At 39.5% G+C, this 25,413-nt stretch overlaps 1 protein-coding gene across 1 annotated transcript in view; it reads right to left on the bottom strand.

The window, feature by feature from the left end:
• Positions 1 to 25,413, bottom strand: part of OCA2 (OCA2 melanosomal transmembrane protein) — a 259,682-nt gene that overhangs the window by 152,351 nt on the left and 81,918 nt on the right. The window contains exons 9-12 of the mRNA XM_067559931.1: positions 14,773 to 14,844; positions 12,038 to 12,103; positions 10,336 to 10,392; positions 9,199 to 9,323 (exon numbers count right to left, since the gene is read on the bottom strand). Of these exons, the coding sequence (XP_067416032.1) occupies positions 9,199 to 9,323; positions 10,336 to 10,392; positions 12,038 to 12,103; positions 14,773 to 14,844 (320 nt within the window). The remainder of the gene's footprint in view (positions 1 to 9,198; positions 9,324 to 10,335; positions 10,393 to 12,037; positions 12,104 to 14,772; positions 14,845 to 25,413) is intronic.

Raw genomic sequence — 25,413 nt, 5'->3', positions numbered from 1 at the left:
TTCAATGCTTAAAGAGAGGTTGTTGACATTGCCATGCTCCAGGAGACACATCTGACGGAACCTGAAGCTTGTAAACTGAATAGAGATTGAGTAGGCCCTCTCCATTTCTAGTTGCTTTAATTCTAAACTGAGGTACATTCCTATACCAATACATAAAAAGGTGCAGGTTAATATTCTAAGCATGAGGTCTAAGAATAAGGGCAGAATTACTGTCCTCAAGGCTGAAATTGGAAATTCTATAATCATCTTTTCCCATCTCTACAGGCCAAATCAGGACAATCCCATTTTTTTTAAATAAACGTTTATAAGTATAAATGACATGGGTCAACATCTTATTAGTGTTGCTGGATATTTAACAAAACTCTAGGCCTAGTTCTTGATAAAACTTCTCCATCTACATATGAAAACACTAATACTCATCAAGTACTTCATATATACATGGTTGATTTAGGCTTACAAGATATGTGGAGATTGGCCACAGGATTACTCAGAATATGTTTTTTTCCTGCAGCTCATTCAAAATATTCAAGGTTATTCAAGGGCTATTTCTTAGTATCACAAGACTTGATCAATTCTGTCTCCGGTGATGGCATTGGTAGTATTGTTATATCTGACCATGCTCCTATTCATATGACTTTTAGGCCCCCAGGATATGCACCCCCAACTAAAATGTGAAGATTAAATACCTCTGTGCTGTTTGACACATTATTTGTTAACTCTATGCCGCAGGAGCTAGAACTTTTTTAAAAAACAAATGCCCCTACCACTTCATCAGCTGCCACACTTTGGGAAGCCTTCATCAAAGGCAATATCATCTCTTATGCCATCTTTAAAAAGAAATGGAGAGAACATAGAGTTGATACTCTTGAGAAGGAAATCAAGGCCTCGGATGTAGCTTATGCTTCCTGCCTCCTCCCCAGAGAAACTCAGACTCCTCATCAATCTAAGATATGAAATCAACAAACTTCTGTCCCAAAAGGCTGAGTTTGATTTATTCTGTTTGAAGCAAAAACTACTGGGAATCTGGTGAGAGAGATGGCAAGCTGTTGGCATACAGACTTAAGCAAAAGGCTAACAGAAATAAAACTGCTGTTATTCACAATAGAAGCAATAAATTATATACAACACATTCAGATATTAATAAACAATTTCAACAGTTTTATTCAAAACTATATTTAACTTTAGACTGAATCAGTAAAGATGCCCTAGGGAACTTTTTTACTGGATTGTCTCTACCACAGATCTCTGACTCTCAGAAGAAACTTTTAGATGCCCTTCTAGATCTCATGGAACTAACTCAGGCTATAAAAGAAATGAAAGTTGGAGAGACTCCCAGTGAAGACGAGATTCCAATTCAATTTTACAAAAAGTTCTCTGAAACTTTAACACTTAGATTACTCAATATGTTCAATGAGGCCAAAAATGAGCAAACTCTTCTGCCTACTGTAAGAAAAGCTGTAATTTCAGTTATTCCTAAACCTGGGAAAGACATTGGACTATGTAGTAATTACTGGCTAATTTCTTTAATCAATTCTGACACTCAGATTTTAGCTAAAGCTCTTGCAATGCTGTTGGACAAAATTCTCTCACACATTATACACATAAATCAAGTAGGCTTCCTTCATAATAAATATGGCTCAGATAATTTGCATCAACTGATTGATATTATTGCTGCTTTGAGAGATTCTGAAGAATCCTTAGCTGTCATTTCTTCAGATCCCAAAAAGGCATTTGACCGCATAGCCTGGGACTACCTTTTGTATGTGTTAGTAAAATTTGCATTGGGTAAAGAATTTATTTCTTTCACTTAGGTTTTATACTCTAACCCGACTTATACGGTAGTTACCAATGGTATTATTTCCATCCTATTTCCATTTGAGAGAGATATGATGCAGGACTGCCCTTTCACTTCTTCTGTTCAATTTAGCTGCAGAACCTTTGACCGCTGCCGTGAGAGCAAATCCACATATTCATGGTATCAGGGTGGTCCAAACCGAGCACAAAATTATGCTCTTTGCAAATGATGTATTTGTATTTAAGACCAAGGTTACTATTCCTAACCAACTAACCATTATTAATAAAGTTATTTTAAGCATTAACAAATATGCCCACAAAGGCCTTTCTCAAAGTGGGAGTTTCAATGGCAATCCTTTTACATGAAGTATTTAGGAATACTAATCCCCAAAAATATTCAGGACATCCCTAAGATAAATATAAAACCAGTTATTGCCCAAGTGGCTAATGATTTACAGAGGTGAAGTTTGTTTACCCTCAGTTTGTGGGGTAAAACTGATATATGGAACATGAATTGCCAGAATTTTCTATGTCCTGAAGGGTCTCCCTACCTCCTTATCTCTATTCCTTAAACTTATTTTAAGATATTCAATAATATTTGCAGAATATTTATTGGGGGCACAGGTAAGAAGCCTAGACTGGCTCTGAACAAATTACAGCTTCCCCTAGATCTTGGAGGATTTCATTTTACCAACTTGGAAAATTATCATCTTTTTTGTTGCTGTTAGCTATGACCACACAGACTGCATCTTGGGTTCAGTTTGAATGACAGTTAGTATACCTTCTCCCCTTTCAGGTACTGTAGGTTCAAATTATTATAAATGTGATGGCTCCAGACCTCCCACAATAACTGTTGTGAATCAAACGTGGTAAAACTTGGCTACCATTCTTGGCTTCCATTCTTCCACACAGAAACGGGCCTATGGAGCAATCCCATCCTCAAAATTGGTGGCAAAACCTTGATGTGGAGGGACTTCATGGACAAAGAAATTATGATGTGTTGCAGCTAATTGACAATGATAAATTTAAACCATTTGTAGATCTTCAGCAACAATTTGACTTGCCCTGCTCCAGAGCATGGAAATATCTCCTCTTAAAGCATTTACTTTATTAATGTATTTGGACCAGATGCCTCCAGAAGCTCCAGAAATTTTACTATTTTGGAGGAAACATCCTGGATTTACTTAGCCAGTAGTATCCTTTTATGATTTTCAAATATATTTTTTCAAATATAATGGTCTCCACATAGGCTAAAGGTAATGGCTTCATAAATGCTGACCACTGTTGGAAATATAACTCCCTAGGTGCAGTGTTAGCTCATATATTTTTGGAGTGCTCCTGTATCAAGAATTTCAGGTATGAGATGAGTCAGAGAAGGACCAGTTTGATATTGGATGATAATTTGGAACCCTTCCTCTTGCGATTCATTTTTTGATATATTCCTGATATCTGGAGATTACCTGGTAACAAGACAGCGTGGTTCCAGCATGCAGCTTTGGTCACTAAAAAATTAACCCTGCAAATATGGAGAAGTCAATCCCCATCAAATATTGATGCATGACTCAGTAATATGGCTGCCCTTGCAACTAATAAATGACTGAGAAAGGGGAAAAAAAGGAATGCCCGAAAAATTCAAAGCAACTTGGACTGACTTTTTAAGAGGTCTAGATTAACATAGACGCTGAAGATGGATATGTTGCTTCCCCTCCCCTCCCTTTATCCTAACCCTCTTTATTTACTTTGTGTATTATGATGAATATGGCATTTTGGTATATTTGTTATATTTGGAAAAATTAATAAAAGTTATAAATTAAAAAAATGTGCACGTTATTTCTAGTCTGAATTTGTTTAGCTTCAGATTCCAGAAATTAAATCCTTGTGTGCTAGATATAAGAGCCATCCACTATCAGAAGTATTCTCTCATATAACTATTTATAGACCATGATCAAATCACCTCTTAACCTTCTAAATAGATTAACCTTCTTTAGTCTCACTGTAAGGCATATTTTCCTGACAAAAATCCTTTGTGGAATCAGGGACTAAACACAAAGTGTAAGGCTAAAAGTAGATGCACGTGTTCATAGCTAACTTAGTTGCACAGTGAAATGTTGGTACGTTATACAATGGAGTCCATGCCTCCTTCAATACACAACTTTTAACTTACTGAGTGCTTGTCTATATGGGAAAGTTATACCAGTATAACTAAGATGTGAATTTAAACCTATATAGTTTTACTGGTATAACTCCCTGTGGACAGACTTACTCCAGTATATGAGGGCCCACTTCTGGTTTAGCTTATGTAGCTTTGGAAGGGTTTTCAGCTAAACTATAAAACTCGCTCTTATTCCCAGATAAGGTTATGTCTATAATATAGACTTCCGTTGGCATAGTTATGTTGGTCAGGAGTGTAAATAGGTGTGATCCCTGACCAACGTAGCTGTGCCAGCAGAAGTCTCTCAAGTAAATGCTATTATACCAGCAAAACTGAACCAAGATATACCTGTAAAAATGCATTCATGGGAAGTGGTTTTACTATATTGGTGCAAAGTACAGTGTTCCCAGTATATAGATGCATCCACATTAGAAGCACCCTGCTGGTATACAGTACCAGTATTTCTATATGAGTGAAGTGCTACTCCTTGTGTAAACATGGCCTAAGAAGGTCCACATGGGAAGTTATGCCAGTATAACAATATCAGTTTAAATATTCCAATATAATTATATCAGTATAACTGGTAAAACTTCCCCATGTAGATAAGCCCTGAAGAATGGCTCATCTGCAGACTATTTCTTAGCAAGCATAGAAGACTGGTTCCATTCTGAGGGCCTCTTAAATTATGAGGGATAGTGCGTTCTAATGGTGTCTATCTAATTAGTTCTATATTATGGGATATTTTCCCCCCACAATAGTATTTCATTTAAAACATTTCCTAGGAAATTCCGTTTTTAAAATAAGACTAAAAACATTTTAAAGGCATAAGATTCCATGGTTAAACACTAAAAAGTCAGGAAATAACAAATTTAAGTTTTGTGGCAAGCAGCTGGCTTCACCCTATTGGGTCTCATGCTTCTGCCTCTTGTAGTGGGCCAGGGCATCACCAGTTACCCCGTCTCCCCAGGGAGAGAGGTAGGGAACCGGGCCCGCCTGCTTCTCTGGGTCCCAGCCCAGGGGCCCTATGAGTAGCAGCAATGAGCTGCTGGCACTGTACTTGCAGCTGCCGTCTTTTCCCCTGGGCTACTTTGCTCCCTTGGTTCTTCTGGCCTCTCAGGCCCTGCTTCCTTGCTCCCTGGACTGGGCTTCCCTACCCAGCCCCTGTGCCTAGGGGAGTATCTCAGTCCTGCCAGGGGTGGGTTTCCCCCTCCTGGGCCCAGTACCTTTCTCTGGACTCCTCTGCTCTTCCACGCAACACTGTATTTCTGTCTGCTCCTTAGCTTAGCACAGCACAGCAACTCCTCCAACTCGTGCCCTGTCTCTCTGGAGCAGAGGGTTTTTATCAGGCACCTGGCTGGGCCTTAATTGGCCTCAGCTGCTCCTAATTGCCCTCTAGTGACTCAGGCTAGGCTACAGGGAACAGAGCCCTGAGCATTCTAGAGCTTACATATCTCCCTTCCACCACTCTCTTACTGGCTCTCTTGACACCTTCTGGGAGCAGTGGGCGCTGTCCTGGGTTCTCTGCTCGGTGTCCCCTTCCGGTTCCCTCCGTTTGACCCTTTGACCCTCACGCCCTTTCCTGTTTTTACATTTGTTATCCCAAGAAATTAGTTGCACTCTGGGCCCAGTGGCTCCTCCCCTTAGTCTGGGGGAGGGGCCTTGAATGGTGGGCGGGCGTTACCCTCCTAGTTTGCAAATAGGACCACTCTCTTACTGGCACTCTTGACACCTTCCGGGAGCAGTGGGCGCTGTCTGGGGTTCTCTGCTTGGTGTCCCCTTCCAGTTCCCTCCGTTTGACCCTCACAGCCTTTCCTGTTTTTTCATTTGTTGTCCCATGAAATCAGTTGAGTCCTGGATCCGGTGGCTCCTCCCCTTAGACTGGGAGAGGGGCCTTTAGCGGTGAGTGGGCTAGTACCACTCTCCTACTGCCCTCTGCCCTCGCTATATCACAGATTGCACACACAATCTTATCTCTACTGCCATATGTAAATTCATTTTAGTACAGTCCTAACCTCCTGCACACAATCACATCTTTTTTCTCAAACACAATATATCAGATTTTTTTTCAAAAGCTAAGATATATGTGTAACATGTACATCTGATTATACTGTCTTGTAACATACAGACTAGAACTGTATCTTAGAGATTAAAAAGAATATCAGAAAGTAATAGACACAATTTGCTGATGTCTTCCAACAACCTAACTTTGCAGCTGGGCTAATCTTATTATTTAGATTGCAGTAGAGGCCCCAGACTAGAACAATATGGACTGTGACCTCATTTTATTTATCTAAGGTACTTATATGGACCTGCATCACTCTAGTATCTGAGCACGTCATAATCTTTAAACTATTTACCCTCAATTCCCCTGTGAGGTAGGGCAGAAAATAGTGCCTCATTTTATAGATGGGGAACTGAGGCACAGCGAGACTAAGTGATTTCCATAAGGTAACAGAGGACACATCTGGCAGAACAGGGAATTGAACCCAGGTCTCCCTACCCACCGGATCATCCTTCCTCTCTAGACCCTGTAAAAAAAACACAGGATGTCACAGTCTCTGTCCCAAAGAGTTTACAAACTAAAAAGACAAAGACAAAGTATGGGTGAAGGAAAGATACACAATGGTTGAAAAAAATATATACAGCATATGACTAACAACAGAACTAACAACAGAATGTAGCCCAGCTTAATGCAGCCGGGAAGAAGAGCAATGGGGAGAAAGTCTCCCTGCACCCCTTTACACAGCTATACACACCCCACACCACTCTGCCTCTGCCATCGGGGTAGAGCAGGCTCGAAGTAACCAGTATTCCCTCCTAAACCCATCAAGTAGAGAAACCAGTTAAGTGGATGGAGCCTTGGTTCTTTCCCTCCCTTTCCTCCACTCCCCACCAAAAAAAACCATGTTGGCCAGTGGAGATGAACCAGCATGACGTGGGGAAATAAACTGTATTCTGTAAATAACTACAATAAGTTACTCCCCCTGTAAGTAAGACAGGACCAGAGGAGAAACTGAGCTTGAGTCAAAATTCCTTCCCAGGGCTTCTCCTGGGGTGGGGTGGTGGTGCAGCTACATAGAGCCTTTAGACAGAATTGGGCTTTTATGGCTCAATCTAACCCTACATTTTTCAAATAGATATTTCAGAGATTAAAGAATGTATCATGTAAAAACCTAAGTTAAAACAGATGTTATTGAAATGAAAATTGTGTCCATTTAAAATCATGAAAAAACATTACAAGATATCACCTATTTACACTGAATCTAAGACTCCAGAAATAACTATCCAGTAAAAAGTTATATTGCATTATTTGAGCAACGGTATGAGATTATGTAATTAAGAATAACTGCATTGTAATGCAGTTTCACAAAGAAAAGAATTAAAGTCATGACTACAATCTTATGGTTGTTATTCCTTGACTTCTCAGTACGTAACTGTACAACTTTAATGTTATTTTAGTATTTTTTTCTTTATGGAGCATAGATATACTTTTCAAAATGAATGCTCACTGTAGTGCATAAAAGCAAAGCTCTAACGGATAATTAAAATGTGTTACCTGAACTGGAGGATTAAACTATTATGGTTTACTTATCCAAGATTTACAATTTCCTATACATATAAACAATTTTGTAGAACATTGCAAATCATAAAGTGTCTTGACATTCAAAATATGTTCTAAAATAAGTTATAGCTAAAGGAGGCTATTTATTGAATTATTTCTAAAAACAGCCTACACCAAAATATGACAAGAAAAAAACCACCATATTTTGTGCCTCAATGGTAAAAGTCCTTATTGTCAGGGAATCAGTAGACTTTTCTGGTAGCTTCATCTGCATGGTAATGATAGTGTAAAATAGCTCTGTGAAATTATAGTTAAGGACTAAGGAGAACAATAACAGGATAAAAAGAATGACCCCTAGCGTGACATTTTCAGAAATATACATATACATAACCTTATTTTTTTTAGACTAACCTGAGAGTAGAAACTATTATAATTTTGCTAGTTTAGAAGTACAACTGATAGTAATCTAAATAAAATATTATCTCAGATGACGATGTAACCCTATTTCCAGTGTTATAAAATCGTTAGCATAAAACAGAATAAATGCTACAGTTGTATTGCATGTAAACAGTGGTTCATAATGTGTAGACTTTTAGGATTTCAATCCATTAGCAATTACATTTTATTTAATTCCAAACATTCTGCAACATAATTGGAGAAACTTGTTTAACAATCTCATTTTTACCCACTGTAAGTGATGAAAATACTGTTTGAGTAAAAGTGATGTGATCTGTTTAAAATATAATCACACAGCAAGCAAATGGAGCTTTCATTCACCAGCTGTTTCCCAGCTTATAATAAACCCCACTTGCGAAACAGATCTTTCTTGCATATAAAACTACATTTCAATGGATCACATCTCTTCATACAACTCTATACACTTAAATATGATAAAGACTGTTACATCATTAGATGTCATATTTAAAACCGCCTTCCCCACCTTAAGTTGCTTTTTTTATATACTAAACTGGATTAACTGGATTTACTAGGTTGAATGTAGGTTAAATTCAGGCCAAAGAGTGATTTATAATCACATGGACTAAATGTAATTACAAATCACATGCTATCAGTTTCTGGAAAGCTGCAGTAACTAAATTCACTATTTTAATAAAAATTGTGATTAACTAATCTAGAAATATTAAATTAACTGGGGTTGTATCTGCTTCATGGAAATCAATAAGAATGGAGTTTAGAGTCTTCTATTCCAAAAACAGTTCTTCAGATACAGAAAAATTTTCATCAATTGCCAGTAGTATTAGTGGGGATTATAATTTCTTTAAACCACTCATTAAGAGGCAAAATAGTCTATACATGAAGGAACAAGTGTTTTTCCCCCCCAAGAAGTCCAGCTCCCCTGTTTGCAAGAGCAATTTGCCCCCAAAATGAAATGGATGGCACAATTTGCAATTGAAATTCAAATGTGGGCATAAATCAGAGTACTTGCCTCTGTACCTACTTAATCGCAGAGATATTTAAATGTGTAAGCATCTGGTTTTGTGCTCACAACTGATACATGAAAACAAGCAAGCTGAACTCTCTGAAAATTGTAGCTCTCTCTACTAATTACAGTCAGAGCATTTGGGGTTGTAAGGTCCATTCCAACTGCTGAACAAACATCGAAAATATGATTTTGACACACACTGACTAGCAATGCTTAGCTATAACTAACACCAAAGGCATAACAAAGTACCTTATGGTTACTGGAGTAAAGAGAAGCATTGTGGTAACGTTGTCCAAAAATGCAGAAAGAATTGCAGCAATAAGACACAGAATGATAATCATGGCCCACACTCTGCCTCTAGACAGTCGGTAAGCCTAATAAAACCAAACAAATAACAACAGCGTAAAGGCATAGAACATATCAGCTGCATTTTCAGAAATGACTGATGAACAACTTTATAAAAGATGGTGCAATAATGACCGGGGAACATTTGTTATATTAAGCACTTCTTTAGGGGCTGCCATCTAAGGAACTCAATATGCTTTTCAAACATTAATTAATTTAGCTACAAAATGCTCTAGGAAAGTAGGGAAATATTTTTACAGATGAGGAACAGGTACAGAGAGAGTAAGTGATTTGCTAAAGATCACACAGGGATTCTGTGGTAGAACCAGGACGAGAATCCAGATTTCCTGTTTTCTTTTGCTTTAACCCCAAATCTGAATTCATCCTTTTATATTCATATGGAAATTCGCTCCCTTGAATACAGCCTAAGAAAACAAGCTTTACACTGGAAATTATGTATGGCATGAGTGAGTACTGAACTCATTCTCCCAACCCATTGGCTGGGCAGCCTAAGCCATCACTGGCTGCCATTCTGTTCACATAGAATAACAGCTGAGTCTTTGGTTCAACCCCTGCACAAAGGTCTGTGTCCATTAATCATGTATAAACATGAATCCAATGGACAGACCCACTCCTGCTTCTCTACTCTCCTCTGGACTGGACACTGAGTAGTATGCCTGGAGCCCAGCTCTGTTGGACCCAGTCCATAGGAAATCAGTGGGACTATTCACATGCTTAAAATTATGCACATGCTTTAGTACCTTACTGAATCAGGGCCTTTGGCCTTAACTTATACAAATACCATTTCTTGAAACGCTTCCTCAAACACTTAGATCCTTAAAAACATATACATTGACTCCTGTACTTTGTAGGATGACAAATGTAAATTGCCCTTACATAAATGTTTTTAAAGATAACATTTAGTCTAAAAGGTTTGACTAAACAGCAGTTATACTAGTTCAATAAATATGTCAGAGTGCTGCAGTAATATAAATATAGCACTGTAAAGAATTTAAATGCTAGATGTCACAACAAACCTACCTTTACAGCACAGTAATCAAAAAATCCAGTTTCTGAAAATATAGCCACTAAAAGCATCTACAAAAACAAGGAAAAGAAATAAGAATGGAATTATTTACATTAAAAAAAGAACAGTTTGGTTTGTTGCTTTAACAAGGTGTCCTGCATCTCTACCACAAGTTTGGCACTCTTTTTTGAGAGGACATCAGGCCTAAATTAGGATGCCAACCGTCAGCAGTCAGAGTTCTATTACTGGCATTTAGGGTAAAATTTACCATCTGTGCAGTAGGGCCGGGGTCCTATTCTGGGATGTAAGTGGTGCATAGATCTCGTGCCAGCCTCTCTACGTGCTACTAGCTACTTGGCAGACACCACACATTACAGATATCACCGCCCTCCTCACTAATCCGAAGTGGCCATTAGTTTGCATGTGTAGAGTACAGAAGACAACAGCTCCATCAGATTATTTAAATTTTTCCACCTTTCTGAGGGAAAGAAATTGGTCCAAAAAAGGGTATTATCTCACCCACCTTTTCTCAGTGATATCACTTGGCATATACACAGGCCTTTTCATTTATAGATCTCAAAGATCCTTTCAATGGTAGGTGTGCTATCACTGGAGCTGGGCAAAAATTTTCAGATGAATAGTTTATTTGCGGAAAAATGCAGTTTCAGTTGACCTGAAACTATTTGCAACTTTGTCATAAATTCACCAAATAATTTCAACCAAGCAAATGTTTTTCAGGGGCAGTATTGGCAGTTGCTGCTCTCCCTACAACTTTTAGCCCAGTGGTTATGGCTGCGGAACAGCACGGTTCAAATCTTCACAGGCTATACGGTCGTTCCCACTATCTTTCTCTGGCCCAATGACTATTCATTGTCATTGATAACACAGCGAATAGTCAGTGGGTCAGGGAAAGAGAGTGAGAATGATTCTGTAGACTGGTGATTAGGACACTTGTCTATGATGGGGGGACAACCAAGTTTAAGTCCTACGTGTATTTAATTATTTATATACAAAGTAGAACAGCTTCAATAAGAGCCCAGTGGCTAGGGTGTTGTCCTGCAATGTGGGAGACCCAACTTCAAATCCCTATTCACATCTTGCAGAGGAGGGAATTGAATTGTCTCTCTGACATCCACTATGAGTGCCCTAAACATTGGGCTAAAGGCCATAAGGAGAACTCCCCCTCTGGCTCTTTTACAAATCTGGTCCTTTAAAATGTTCAAAAACCTCAATTTTGGGACAAATTCACCAACATTTTTGTGCAATTTTCATATTCATTTTGGGTTGACTCAATTTTTTTTTCCAGGTTTTCATTGCTCCTAGCAAGCCAAAAAATGACCTCAAGAAGAGCTCTTCTGACCTGGAGAAGAGCTTTGTGTAAGCTTAAAAGCATGTCTCTCTCACCAACAGAAGCTGGTCCAATAAAGGATATTAACCTCACACACCTTGACTTAGCAAGCCAAAGTATAAGTTATTCATCCAGTTTTAGTTATATTCCCCATTTTATGGGGGAAGAAATAGACAGAGACAAATATTTCCCAAAGTGCCTCATTTTCTCCAAGATTTTGAGTACCTTCCATTTTTAAACACTCTAAAGAACCAATTTTCAGCATAGCACCTCTAAATTGAAACAATGTTAACAAAATTAAAATAAACTGCTAGACATTGACTACAATTATTCCAGCACTTTTAGAGCAAAAGTTACATTTTAATTACCATTCCAAACAACAACGCCAGCGTTTCATAATCAATCCACTCCACCACTTTGACCATGCTTGGTCTCTGCAAATCAAACAATACAATTATCAGTTAATCCTGTGGATCACCTAGCTAGTGATTAGCTATGTAACTACAAACTCCACTTTATTGGTGAACTATTTAAATAAGCTGTGATAGGAATTAATTAGTGTGTCTGCAATGCACCCAAAGGGGGCTCTTTCCTATTATCTCTGAAAAATGCTGACAGCCTGAATGGCTCATTATCAAGCACCTGCATTTGGTTTTTAGTTTGTTTGTTTCTCTTCTACAGAAATAAATGAAAATTGGATTATAGACTGAACCTTACTTTCCTTTCTGCTAACAGAATAGGACAATTCAGTTTCACATGTGGACAAATTGGAGGGAATTCAAACAAGAGTAACAGCAAGGGTATAGGGACTGGCTTATGAGAAAAAATTGAAAGAACTAGTAAGTACAATTAAGGAGCATGGGGGAAGACAGAAATATTTGAAGGGTGTAAACACCACAGAGGGAATGTTATTGTCTATGCGGCCTAAGACAGTATAACTAGTAGATATGTCTGTTTAGGCTCCACAGGAAACCTTATACAGCTGAACTTGACAAAATTGTGAGGGATAAAGGTATTAGTTTAAAGAGAGAGCCAAGGAGCTCTGGCATACATTATGACATCACTTTTTTCCCCAAGTGAGGTTATTGTGACCCCTTCTAGCTATTTTTGAAAAAACAGGGTTATGATTTTAAGGGATTTATTACAAATTTAATAAAAGAAACAAACTTCTAACTAAAACTATTAATACTTTTACTAGACTGATTAAGGATTTAACAGCACAATTATCAAATCAAAATTACAATTGGAATAGAACTAATAAATCAACAAATTGACAATAATGGAATGGAATCAACAACCGACCAGATCATTGGATGAATATAACTAAGACTTAAATCATGGAGTTAATATAACACATGATCTAGTCTCATATAAACTTAAGGTTTCATGGTCTGCTTGTTAGCCCTTGAAGCAGTTACCAGATTTCTTGAAAGTTGCCACTTATAGAATGATTTCCACCTTGTCTTTCTACAGTTAACTCTTTCCTCGCCTAATCTCTCTCTCTATCGCTATGGCAGTTATACCCGAATCAATCGATCCGGAAGTCGATCTAATAAAACCACCTCCCCAAAAAGCGCATTTCCTGTCGGGACAGTGCAGTGCAGATGGAGCGCTAAATGGAAGTTACAAAGTCAATGGGAGTCACACAAGCTACTCTGCATAGCTTGCATAACTCCCGTCAACTGCCATCGAATTTCGCCAGCAGTATAGACCAGGCCTAAGACACAAAGTGATCAACAACCCATAATTTTCGTTTTGAGGGCAGATGCTCTTTTAGAACCCAATAGGACACAGAGCAGTTAACACAGGATTTACTGTAGATTTAGGAGAAGCATAGCATGTGCTATTTCTTTGACATACACATACACACACTCTCTCTTGTTCATACTTTTAAAGTGTTGGAGAAAAATCAATTCAGATGCCAAGCACCTTTGCCAGGTAGATTAAAAGAGGGAACAAAACTGAAAAAGATTACTTAGAGAAAAAAGTTGATATTCTTTAGTTTGCTGATCTTTGGAGCTTCAGCATCAAGACTGCAGAACAGGGACCAGACCACATGATGTTATCTCTGGCCTTGGTATCTTTCGTTGGTTGACGGCTTCCTCAGGCACTTAGCTGGTCAGATTTTGTTGTTGTGGTTTCCTCCTTCCTGGAAGAAGGAGGGCAGCAGCTCTTCTTGGTGTTGTGATGGCCCAGGAAGGATCACACCTTCTGTGGGGTACCTAGACCTTTAAGGTTGTGATTCTAGTCTGCTCCATCCAACATCACTACCTTGGACATCTTCCAAGCAAATCAGGGTTTACAAGCTTCATATCCCAAAAATATGATCCAATCAGAGTTGCGGGATAGGCAGGTTGACTTTTTGTTATCTGGGAAGTACCAACTTTTACTGGCAATATATGTCACTGAACCACAGGAACAGATCCTTCCGAGAATATGAAAACATGGGATCAGAAGGAGATAACTGCATTGTTGCAGCTACAGGCCTCCCTCCTCTGTGGGGATACAGATGGTCAATCTCCTCTAAACTTCTATATATTTTGGATTTGTTCAGTAACCTAAAGGCCTATTATGGTCTCTTACATCACTCATACTTCCAGTCATATCTTCATTCTCTCAGCACCTTTGAAAATATAAGGGATTATTATTGGTAAAAATTGGGGAGCTATGGTTTTTGCATGGCCTGATGGAGTAAAAGTTTATCCCTTCACAAAAATGCTGTCTCCAGCTTTGTTAATATAGATCTTACATAAGATAGAAAAATTAAGAGTTTGCAGAATCTAAGAAAATTGAAGGTTAGACTACACCTCACTTAGGCCCATTTACATCATACAGTATTAAAGTTGAATACAGCTGAAAAATGGTAGAATTCAAGTTCCTGCAAAATCAGAATATCATACCATCATGCTGGCCTTCCTTTCTTTTTCCCAACTGGAGCCAAGACTGCATCTCTCATCCACGGCCCCAAAAACAGGAATTAAAAGAGTACACAAGTACTGTTCTTGCAGCATTTTCAGTCCCATAAAGGCTGCTGCACAATGGGACCATTTTCACAGGGTAAGTATGTAGAAATAAACTGAATACTTGAAATGTTGATACTTACCTCACCAACCACAGCTAACGCAGCTAAGGCTGCCAAGGAGCCCAACATGGCTGCTAGGGTTCTGTGAACAATCTGTAACAAAGGCAAGACATTATTGAAGACTATTTTAAAACTCTGTTTAGGCCTGGCCTACACCTAAAAATACGTCAACCTAACTACGTCACTCAGGGGTGTGAAAAATTCACACCCCCAATAGACATAGTTAAGCCAACGTAAACTCTGTATAGACACACAAGATCAACAGAAGAATTATTTCATCAACCTAGCTACCGCCTCTCAAGGAAACAGATTTACTACAGCAATGGAAAACCCCTTCTGTCATTGTACCAAGTGTCTACACTAGCAGAATAGCTGTGGTGTCACAGCTGTGCCGCTGTCACACTTGTAGTGTAGACATAGCCTTATTCGTAAAGCAAATAAAACATCCCTGACTCCTTTCTGCTTTTGCCACTCACTATCCCGTCCTCATTGTAGTCTCCATGACAGCTGACTGGAGGAGGAAAATTCCACTTCATTACAATGTTTGAAATTTGTTTTGCAGTGGACCAAAAACAAAGCTGACTGTGGGTGGGTGGTATTGTCTAAGGCTGTGTGAGACCCAGGTTAAATTTCTTGTTCTGCCTGATTCAGAGCAGAGGTTTTCACCCTCAATCAGCTAGAGCAGGGTTTCCAATCAGTTATAAACACAGATACACACATTCACTCTCATTCAAAAATGTTCCCAACAGAAGTTTCATGGACATTGCATGTCTGCAAACTATTCCAGCTTCAGCAAAACAGCATATTTCAGTGGAAAAATCCCAACCAACTCTATTTGCCACTCCTTAGGCTCCTTGAATGAGTCATATACAACATCTGGCCTGACATCTTCCCCCCTCATTGCCCACTGGATCTCTGCCAAATCATTTTGCTACCTTCACTGTTTTGAATCTGCTCTCAGCAGTGTGGACATAGACCCCTGCCTGGCAAGCCTCAGGGCTCTTCTCCATCCTCATTATCTTTGATTTTTCTATAACTCCCTGCTCCAGGACCCTCTCTCTCCTCTTACCTCATTCTGCAGCTCTGTACCCTGCTGGTTTTCCTTTTATCTCTCAGATCACTCTTTCAGCATCTCCTCTGGTGGTTACTTCTCTTTCCCTTTCTGACAATGTCTTTAGTTCTCCCTTCAACTTATCTTCCCTCTACTACTCCTTACCCAATATCTGCTCCTTGATACCTGACAGTTCCTCAGCTGCCCCTCTGCCCAACTCCCCTGAATCTCCATGCTCAACACCCACCCTGACTCTCTATCTCTGAAACCCCAATCTCTCCCCTGATCACTCCACTTACTATGCACAACACCCATCCTGACTTCCCCTGACACTCCAGCTTCCTCCTGCTCCCCATGTGTGAAGGAATGCTAACACATACTACAATGTTCAGCTACTAAACGGTGTGATGTGTAACATACCTTAGCTGAGCTGGTAACAGCCAGACCCAGCAACACATTAAAGTATCTTAAAGAGAACACATCTCTTGTATCTCTCGCCATGATGGAAAATCTGAAGCCAGTCAAAATCTGGTACAGAAGCCTGATCTGCTACCAGCAGCCTTACAACATACCATATACAAGAAGTACATGACCAGGTGTCAGAAGTAAAGGGAGTCTAACTAATGCCAGAGGAGAAGGAAAATGAGGAAAACAGCAACAGAGGTTGAAGGATCAATCTCATCAACATATCACTCTTCTATGCCCCAGAGAACTTCAGAATTTACATCACCAGAAGCAATGCTTTGCAAGGTTTTTCATTGCTACTAAACTCCACGTGGAAACTGGAGACATCCAGGTATCATCTTTAATTTATGATATAAGAAAGCAGGTAGAGCATACCTTTAAGTCTTTTGCCTTTACTGACAAAAGTCACAATGATGACTATAAAAGAGCTTTGGCTATGTCTGATGCATTCTTTATATCTCAGAAATTTAGTTTATGAAAGGGCATGCTTTCACCAGAAAATTCAAGAAGCAGGTATAATCTGATTAATCTTTATATGAGTTTTGTATGTCTTGGCAGAAAACCTTGATTTGGGGACTGTAAAACTGGTTATTGGGCTTACAGACAAAAGCCTGTCACAGCAGCTATAAATAAATACAGATTTAACCCTACACACAGCTATTCAAAATAACAAAGCAGACTGAACTGAACTAAACTGCAGAAGCAGCAAAACAAAAGGCAGTGAAGGTAGCAAAATGATTTGGCAGAGATCCAGTGGGCAATGAGGGGGGAAGATGTCAGGCAGAAACTAGCTTAGAAACTGTAAAAGACATAAAATGGCTAATAAAAGTAGTCATCATTGAACCCCTCAGGCAATGAGGAACAAGTCCCAGGCTAACTACAAAACCTTTCAAATTAAATGCACAAGATGTGGAAAATTAATGGCCTAAGAAATGTGTGTCCATCCAAAGGTGCAAGATGTAATAAATGCAGAGAATATGGACATTTTGAAGTATTTTGCCACTCTAAGGCAGTCAGGGAACAGACTGCTACAGATAGTCAAGAGCCGTTGTTTCAGGGTTCTATAACACATGATGATCCAGAGCCTACCTGGGGAGTTAAGATGAATATTCATGAAAAGACTATTGACTTTAAAACTGACTCAAAAGCAGATGTGGCAGTCATGTTAGAAGGGACGTATAATCACCCTCCCAGAGCTGACATCACCTGACACAGCTTTGACGAGACCTGGAGGTATTCAGTTCTTCATGAGCCAGTTCACAACAAAAATAATTTACAAAAACAAAAGCTTTGCATTCAGAGTGTATGTGATCAAAGAACAACAAACACAGCTGCAATGTGGCAGCCATGTTGGGCCTAGTGAGAAAGGTGGAAGAACTTAATGGATTATTTGGTGATACTGGACTTCTAAAGGAGATCCAGTACAAATAGCCTTAAGAGACAATGCTGAACCATTTAGTGTACATACACCTCATAGGATACCTATCCCATTGCTTCATAAAGTAGAACTGCATTAAAAAGAATGGAACAGTTTGGCATAATCAAGAAAATCTCTCAGACAACAGCATGGTGTGCCCAGATGGTACTGGTTATAGAGAATGGGTTACACCTAGGGAGGTGGTGGAATCTCCATCTTTAGAGGTTTTTAAGCTGAGGCTTGACAAAGCCCTGGCTGGGATGATATAGCTGAGGTTAGTCCTGCGTTGAGCAGGGGGTTGGACTAGATGACCGCTGAGGTCCCTTCCAACTCTAATATTCTATGATTCTATGAAAACTATATCCTCCCCAAAATGAAAGGAGCTACAGTATTCTCCACATGGGATGCCTCAGGCAGGTTCTGGCAAATACCTTTAGCCAAAGAGAATGCTAATCTGACCACATTTATCACAACCTTTGGGGAGAATTTGTTTTCAAAGATTATTTTTGGGATTACCATTGCACCTGAAATTAAAAAGAAAAAAGAAAAAAAAAAGAAAAAAGGCAAAACTGTTAATGAATAAAAATGGAGTTGTAGTTTTCATGGATGATATTTTGATATATGGATCTTCAATGGAACCCTCAATAAAGTTCTAAGCTTAATCAGACATTCAAACTAAAGCTAAACAAGGAAAAGTGCATTTTCCATCTACAACAAAATTGAGTTTTTGGGACAGAAATTAAACAAGATGAAATCAGTCCTAGCCCTGAGAAGGCAAAAGCAATTTGAGAATTGGATGCTCCAATTAATGTGCCAAAACTGAGATGCATACTGGGAATGGTAAATTACTTTGGTCAAAACCTACAAGACAAAGCCACTGAATGAATGATTTGATCCCAACAGCTCCAGTTCTCAAATACAACGATGTGAACACACCCACAATGGTCAGTGCGGATAGAATCAACTACGGCCTAGGTGTGTATTGTTGCAGCAATGTGGCTCTGAGTGGAAGCCAGTTACATTTTGCTCTCACACACTCACAGAAACAGAAAAACAATATGCACAGATCGAAAAGGCAGGTGAATGTGAAAGTGATAACTTTTACATGTATCTGTATGGATTTTGATTCATTTATACTGATAACAGACTATAAACCATTTGTAAACCTCACCAATGAAAAAGACCTGGATCAAGCACTACTGAGTTGCCAGGGTCTTTTGATAAGCTTAATGTGATTTAACCCAATTGCTAAATATGTTCCTAGGAAAACTCTGGTAGTAGCAAACACTCTGTCATAGAGCCCAGCATTGCACAACTACTTGTAAACTCAAATATGATGTAAAGGCTTACATGGATTCTGTAGACATATTCATACCAGTGTCAGAAAAGACACTACACCAGCTACTAAAAGTAACTTTGACAGACACACAACTTCAAAAAGTTCTAAGTTATATTAGGGCAAGCTGGCCCAAGTAGCCAAAGGACATTAAGGAAATGACAAGAGACTACTTTGTGGTACTTGGACGGATATATCAGCCTTGCACTGGGCGAGAAGGGGTTAACCCCATACTATGGGCTGAGGAGGCCACACTTCCTCTCCCCTGTTGGGCATGCTCCAACTGGAACCACAGTATAAAAAGGACCAACTCAGCTCAGTCTGCTCTGACTGAGGAGGTGAGAGGATATGTGATGCCAGCTCCTGCCTGGGAGCTGCCAGAGCCCCAGACTGCAGATGCCAGGTACAATGAGCCCAGGCAAATACCTGGCTGTCTGCAGAAGCCCACGAGGGAAAGGAGTCAATGGAACTGCATCCACTGACTACCCTAAAGAACCAAAGTACCTGTGGACTACAGAGCAGAAAGACAGGGTAGGAAGTAGCCCAAGGGAACCAGACATTGATACAGTTGTGGTACTGGGAACAGAGTCACCATGTTTCAGAGGGATCCCTGCTGACCCAGTGGTATAGGGAAGGTCCAGGTCCCTCTACCCTGTCTGTCAAACCAATCCACTAGGCCATACTGCCTGACACAGAAGGAAAGACATACTGTTTCTGACCATTAGGCCATACTGCCCTGCACTGAAGGGCAGTTCTATTGACTGCAGCCACTAGGCCATACTACCCTACACAGAAAGATAGTTCTACTGACTGGGGTCCTTAGACCATACTGCCCTGCACTGAAGGACAGTCCTACTGACTCTGGCCATTGTGCCATATTGCCCTGAGGTACACGGCCTCCTCATAGATGTAGGCCAGTAGGCTGCATTGCCCTGAATTTAAGGACAGTCCCTCTGACTCTAACCATTAGGTCATACCACCCTGAGGAGGAGAGCTGATATTTGGACTTGGCTGTAGAGCCATAATGCCCAAAAGGAGTGATTGGGTATACCTGTCCCACAACAGCAATCCAAATGGACTCATAATTATAGGTGATTGCACTGTAATTCCAAACGCAATGAAAGGAGAAATCCTAAACCTCATCCGTGAAAGCCATCAAGTTTCAACTAAATGCCATGAAAGGACCAGCCAGTCATTTTGGTGGCCAGGTATCAGCAAGGACAAAGAATAAAGTATCTACATGTGAACATTGCAGAATTAATAGAAAACACAACGCAAAGAATCTTTAATAGCTTAATCTCTGCCAGATGGACCAGAGACTAGCAAAATCAGAGAACACCATTATCATAGAATCATAGAATATTAGAGTTGGAAGGGACCTCAGAGGTCATCTAGTCCAACCCCCTGCTCAAAGCAGGACTAACCTCAGCTATATCATCCCAGCCAGGGCTTTGTCAAGCCTCAGCTTAAAAACCTCTAAAGATGGAGATTCCACCACCTTCCTAGGTAACCCATTCCAGGGCTTCACCACCCTCCCAGTGAAAAACTTTTTCCTAATGTCCAACCTAGATCTCCCCAACTGCAACTTGAGACCGTTGCTCCTTGTTCTGTCATCTGCCACCACCGAGAACAGCCTAGCCCCATCCTCCCTGGAACCCCCTTTCAGGTAGTTAAAGGCTGCTATCAAATCCCCCCTCATTCTTCTCTTTTACAGACTAAACAAGCCCAGTTCCCTCAGCCTCTCCTCATAAGTCCTGTGCTCCAGCACCCTAATCATTTTTGTTGCCCTCCGCTGGACTCTCTCCAACTTGTCTACATCCTTTTTGTAGTGGGGGGCCCAAAACTGGACACAATACTCTAAATGCGGCCTTACCAATGCCGAATAGAGGGGAATAATCACTTCCCATGACCTGCTGGCAATGCTCTTCCTAATGCAGCCCAATATGCTATTAGCCTTCTTGACAACCAGGGCACACTACTGACTCATATCCAGCTTTTTATCCACTGTTACCCCCAGGTCCTTTTCTGCAGAACTGCTGCCTAGCTTGTCGGTCTCCAGTCTATAGCTGTGCATGGGATTCTTCCTTCCTAAGTGGAGGACTCTGCACTTGTCTTTGTTGAACCTCATTAGATTTCTTTTGGCCCAATGCTCCAGTTTGTTTAGGTCCTTCTGTATCCTATCCCTACCTTCCAGGGTATCTACCACTCCCCCCAGCTTAGTGTCATCCGCAAACTTGCTCAGGGTGCAATCTACCCCATCCTCCAGATCATTAATGAAGATGTTGAACAAAACCGGCCCCAAGACCGACCCCTGGGGCACTCCGCTTGTGACCGGTTGCCAGCTAGACATGGAGCCATTGATCACTACTCGTTGAGCCCTATGCTCTAGCCAGTTCTCTATCCATTTTGGATAGAAGCTATACAATAATAAGAAAACTTGGAAAATACATTTGTATACTGTCTAAAACAAGATGCAATTATTCAGTGGGTGGATTCTGAGTGAGGGATAGGAAAGAATAGATTTCTATTTGATTTTCTTTTATGCTACACTACTGATAAAACCGTTATGAGCTGTAGGCAGGTCATACTGCTCTGATCTTACAGAGCAGATATACTTTATACTCACCATCTAAAAAAATATGTTTTTGAGAATTCAGCACTTATGAAAGATGATAATGACCTAGAAATGAAGGGTTCTTTTCTCTTGTTATCAATTCCATAACTCATTCCACTCCCAGGGGTGTACTGTTTCTTTAAATCTGAAGTAGGAAGTCTGGCAAAGGGCTAGGGAAGAGTTTAGACAGAAGTTCTGCAGTGAGGCACAGGGGGAGAAGAGAGGACCAAGTCCTCATTCCATTGAAATCAAAGAGTTTTGCCATTGCAGACGGACACTTTCTGAGAAAATTTTGAGTCAGTCAAAAACCAAATTTTCCATCAACATAAATTTCAGTGGAACATTTTCAAACAGCTTCAAAATGGATTACAGCTAAATGGATACAGCTAAAAAAAGGATTACAAAAAATGGCATTTTTAAAATGATAAATTTGAGAGCTCTTCAGATCTACAAATGGTAGACCATTCTCTCACTGGAAAATGACTCCCATTGATGTCAGGGAGCTTTGGACCAGATCCTATTATTCATTTGGACCCTTGTTTTCTAATATACAATATTCAGTGCAAATCTCTTTGCAGGTTTAGGACCTAAGTATGTATCAAATATACTATTCCAAGTTAGAATGGTTCTCTGTACAATGCAAAAACTTAAATAAGTACAGAGCCTGATTTTCCTCTCAGCTCTCCTTCACACGCACAAATGTTTTCTGATGTTCAAAAAAATCATATTTTTTTATTTTATTTAAAATAGAAAAATAATAACCCCCATTAGTTTAACAACTGTAGACAGCAGTTCTTTGAGGCATTCCCAGACCCTATTTCTCCTCTATTCAATAGAAATTTATGTTCTGTGGGATCACTCAAAGACTTAAGATTTTAGAAAGAGACCTGCAGCCCTGAGTAAACCCCTGAAGACTCAGGGCCCAATTCCGTACTCTGTTACACCATTATGCCACACTGGTGTAAGCCAGTGTAATGAGTGGAGAATCAGGCCCTGCATTTTGGACCAGAAACCTAAAATTAGGCTCGTAGATGACATAATCAACATCAGAACTTGCTTGTGTTATTCACCAAATCTTGCCTGTGTTATTGCCACCATCACCACCATTGATTATTAAAATTGAAAGAATTTCAAAAATCTGATTTACTCTTCACTATTTATCATTTAGATAAAATTAAGTACACCTGCATAAAACCTCATAGGGTGGAATTGCAGAACCACCCTAGAGGGGCAACTACTCCGGTTTAAACTGTTTAAACAAAAACAACTGTAAATTTTGTGTCTATACTACCTAAAAATGTCAGTTAAAAAATTAAGACAAATTGCCTCCCCACTTGATAGAACTGTTTCCTATGGAAATATTAAAACATTGTTTTTCCTAGTTTGACACTTTACTACTGAACAAGAACATCCATGTGACAGTTTAACATGCTTTAATTTATTCTCTTCACACTATCAGTTGATTCCCCTTCACTTTCCTGAGTGTCCCCACATAGATTAGGAATCAGAGGAAGTTCTCAAGTATTTGGAATGGAAAAGCTGTTTACAGCTTCTGTTTAGTTAGTTGTGACCAAGTTTAATATCTTGGCTCTTAAATAGCTTTAAAAAAACCAAAGTGATTAAAACAAGCACTTGATCTTCCAAAATCATTTTACAGAACAAAGTTGTGTTTGTTATAATTATGCTAAAAACCAAAACCCTTTAAATATACATCTACACTTTTTATTTTCTATATAATGTTTAAATAGTCAGAATGACATTTAAAAATATATATTTGGTTAGAATTTCTTCTGAACTGGAGTCTTTCAGGCCAGCCTGAATTTATCAAAAGATATTTATCACAACCTAACCTAAGCAGTGGAAATCTGTCATTTCACTTTAACACCCGAAATATGCATTTTTCAGCCAATCTCAACTACTTTCCCTTCAAATAAGTCAGAAAGGCTGGCCATTCTGCTGGTCACAGTAAAGAGATATTAGCCAAAATATGAGGAGGAGAATATGTCCACCTATTTTTTTTTTTTTAACCACTTCCTTATATAAATGTATTGTTATGTATTGACGGTACAACAACAACAACCACTCTGATGTGTTCACTTCTCCTCTCCTTTTCCTCTCATTGGTATCAGCTCCACTAGCCTACCTCTCCCTCAAGTTCATAACATTGGTATTCTACATGGTTTGTAGAGGGCCCAGAAAATGAGGTACTGATCTTGATTGGGGTCTTTGAGTTCTACTGCATTTCAAATAATTAAATAGTAATAATAATCTTTGATTCTTCTCTCTTGCCCTACATTGGTGTGGTGACTAAATGTTGGTGATTTTTCAACTATAGCATTCCCAAAAGCCATCCTTTCCTCTTCATTCCAGCTACCAAAACCTTTGTCCAAATGTTGCTGATCCCTTGCCTGGCTTACAATTTTTCTACATCTCCCTCCTTTGGTATGGCCAAAGTGCTTTTGAAAAAATCACCAAGTTTGCTCTCATCCTTCAATTTATTTTATTAGCATCTCTTCACCTTGCATATAAAATATTAGCACCTCATTCTTGACTTTAAGACTCTCCCCAATTTAACTTATGCTGAAACTTTCTACTTTCACCTGCCCTCTCCTCCACGCACATTCCCTCTGACAAAGCCAAATGAAAAGACTGACCCTTCAGTTCCTTCTCTCATTCTCAGTCCCTTGTTCTTCCACATAAGACTCTACAATTTGAACTCTTCCCTTCCCTGACCTAGTCACCATGTCTCCAAACCCTCGTCTCTTTAAAACACATTTCTTACAAGTGTTTCCTCTGCCCCTAAGAAACATCAACTAAATAAGGGAATCATTTAAAAAAATAATCAACAAACATCGTGGAACTAACAAGATAGGTACAAGCCACAAGCTACCGCTCCTCTTCTCCCAACCTTTGTCTGCATGTGAATTATTAAACTGTAAGATCTTCAGGAAAGAGACTTTGCCCTCAGACATTTGTGAAAAGCAACTGAGATATTGTTGGCCCACGTAAATAAATAAATAAATAACAACCCTCTCTCATAATATAAAAAAAGGACACAGTCAATGAAACTGAGACTGTATCTTCATTGAAAAAAAAGTGTGGTTTTTTTTATATTGGTATGTATAGTTATCTCAATGTAAAATCCTACTGGAGAAAAGACAGTATAGTTTTTAAGTCAAGCTTCTCCACAAAGAATTCTTCAATTCTCCAAGGAAGACAAGTGATCCTTGTTGGAGATTCAATGCTCAGAAGAATGAAAAAAACATTCTGCAAGGGACAGTTAAACACCAGGAAGATGTGCTGCCTTCCTGGAGCAAAGATAGGAGATGTCATTCTTAAGATTGGATAGTCTTTTGAAGTTGATGTGAAAGGCTCCATTGGTGATGGCTTATATCAGCACCAATGACACTACATCACAGGATCTCACAGATAACAGATACTTCAGGGAACTCAGAAGCGTGCTGAAGAAGAATGTCCAAGTGATCTTCTCTGCGATACTTCCTGTCCCAAGGGCAAAGGAAGACAGAAGGCAGAAGATTCTAGAAGTGAACCTCTGGCTAAAGAAGTGGTGGAGGGTTTTGATTTTGTGGAACATTAGTCAACTTTCTTTGGGAAGAGGAGGCTATAGTGTTTGGATGGACTCCACCTCAGTAGAAGGGGAACAAATCCCTTCAAGAACAAGCAGGCTAGAGTAGTCAGAGGATGTTAAACTAATAACAAAAGTGGGAAAGGGATTAAAAAGAGGGAAGATATGAGCACACATTTATCACAAAATTGAG

Source organism: Emydura macquarii, unplaced genomic scaffold (assembly GCF_026122565.2).
Source record: "Emydura macquarii macquarii isolate MOO-44397 ecotype Brisbane River unplaced genomic scaffold, CSIRO-AGI_Emac_v2 contig_2207, whole genome shotgun sequence".
Classification (NCBI taxonomy): Eukaryota; Metazoa; Chordata; order Testudines; family Chelidae; genus Emydura; species Emydura macquarii.
The sequence above is the reverse complement of the archived record's forward strand: the minus strand, read 5'-3'. Positions and strand labels throughout refer to the sequence as shown.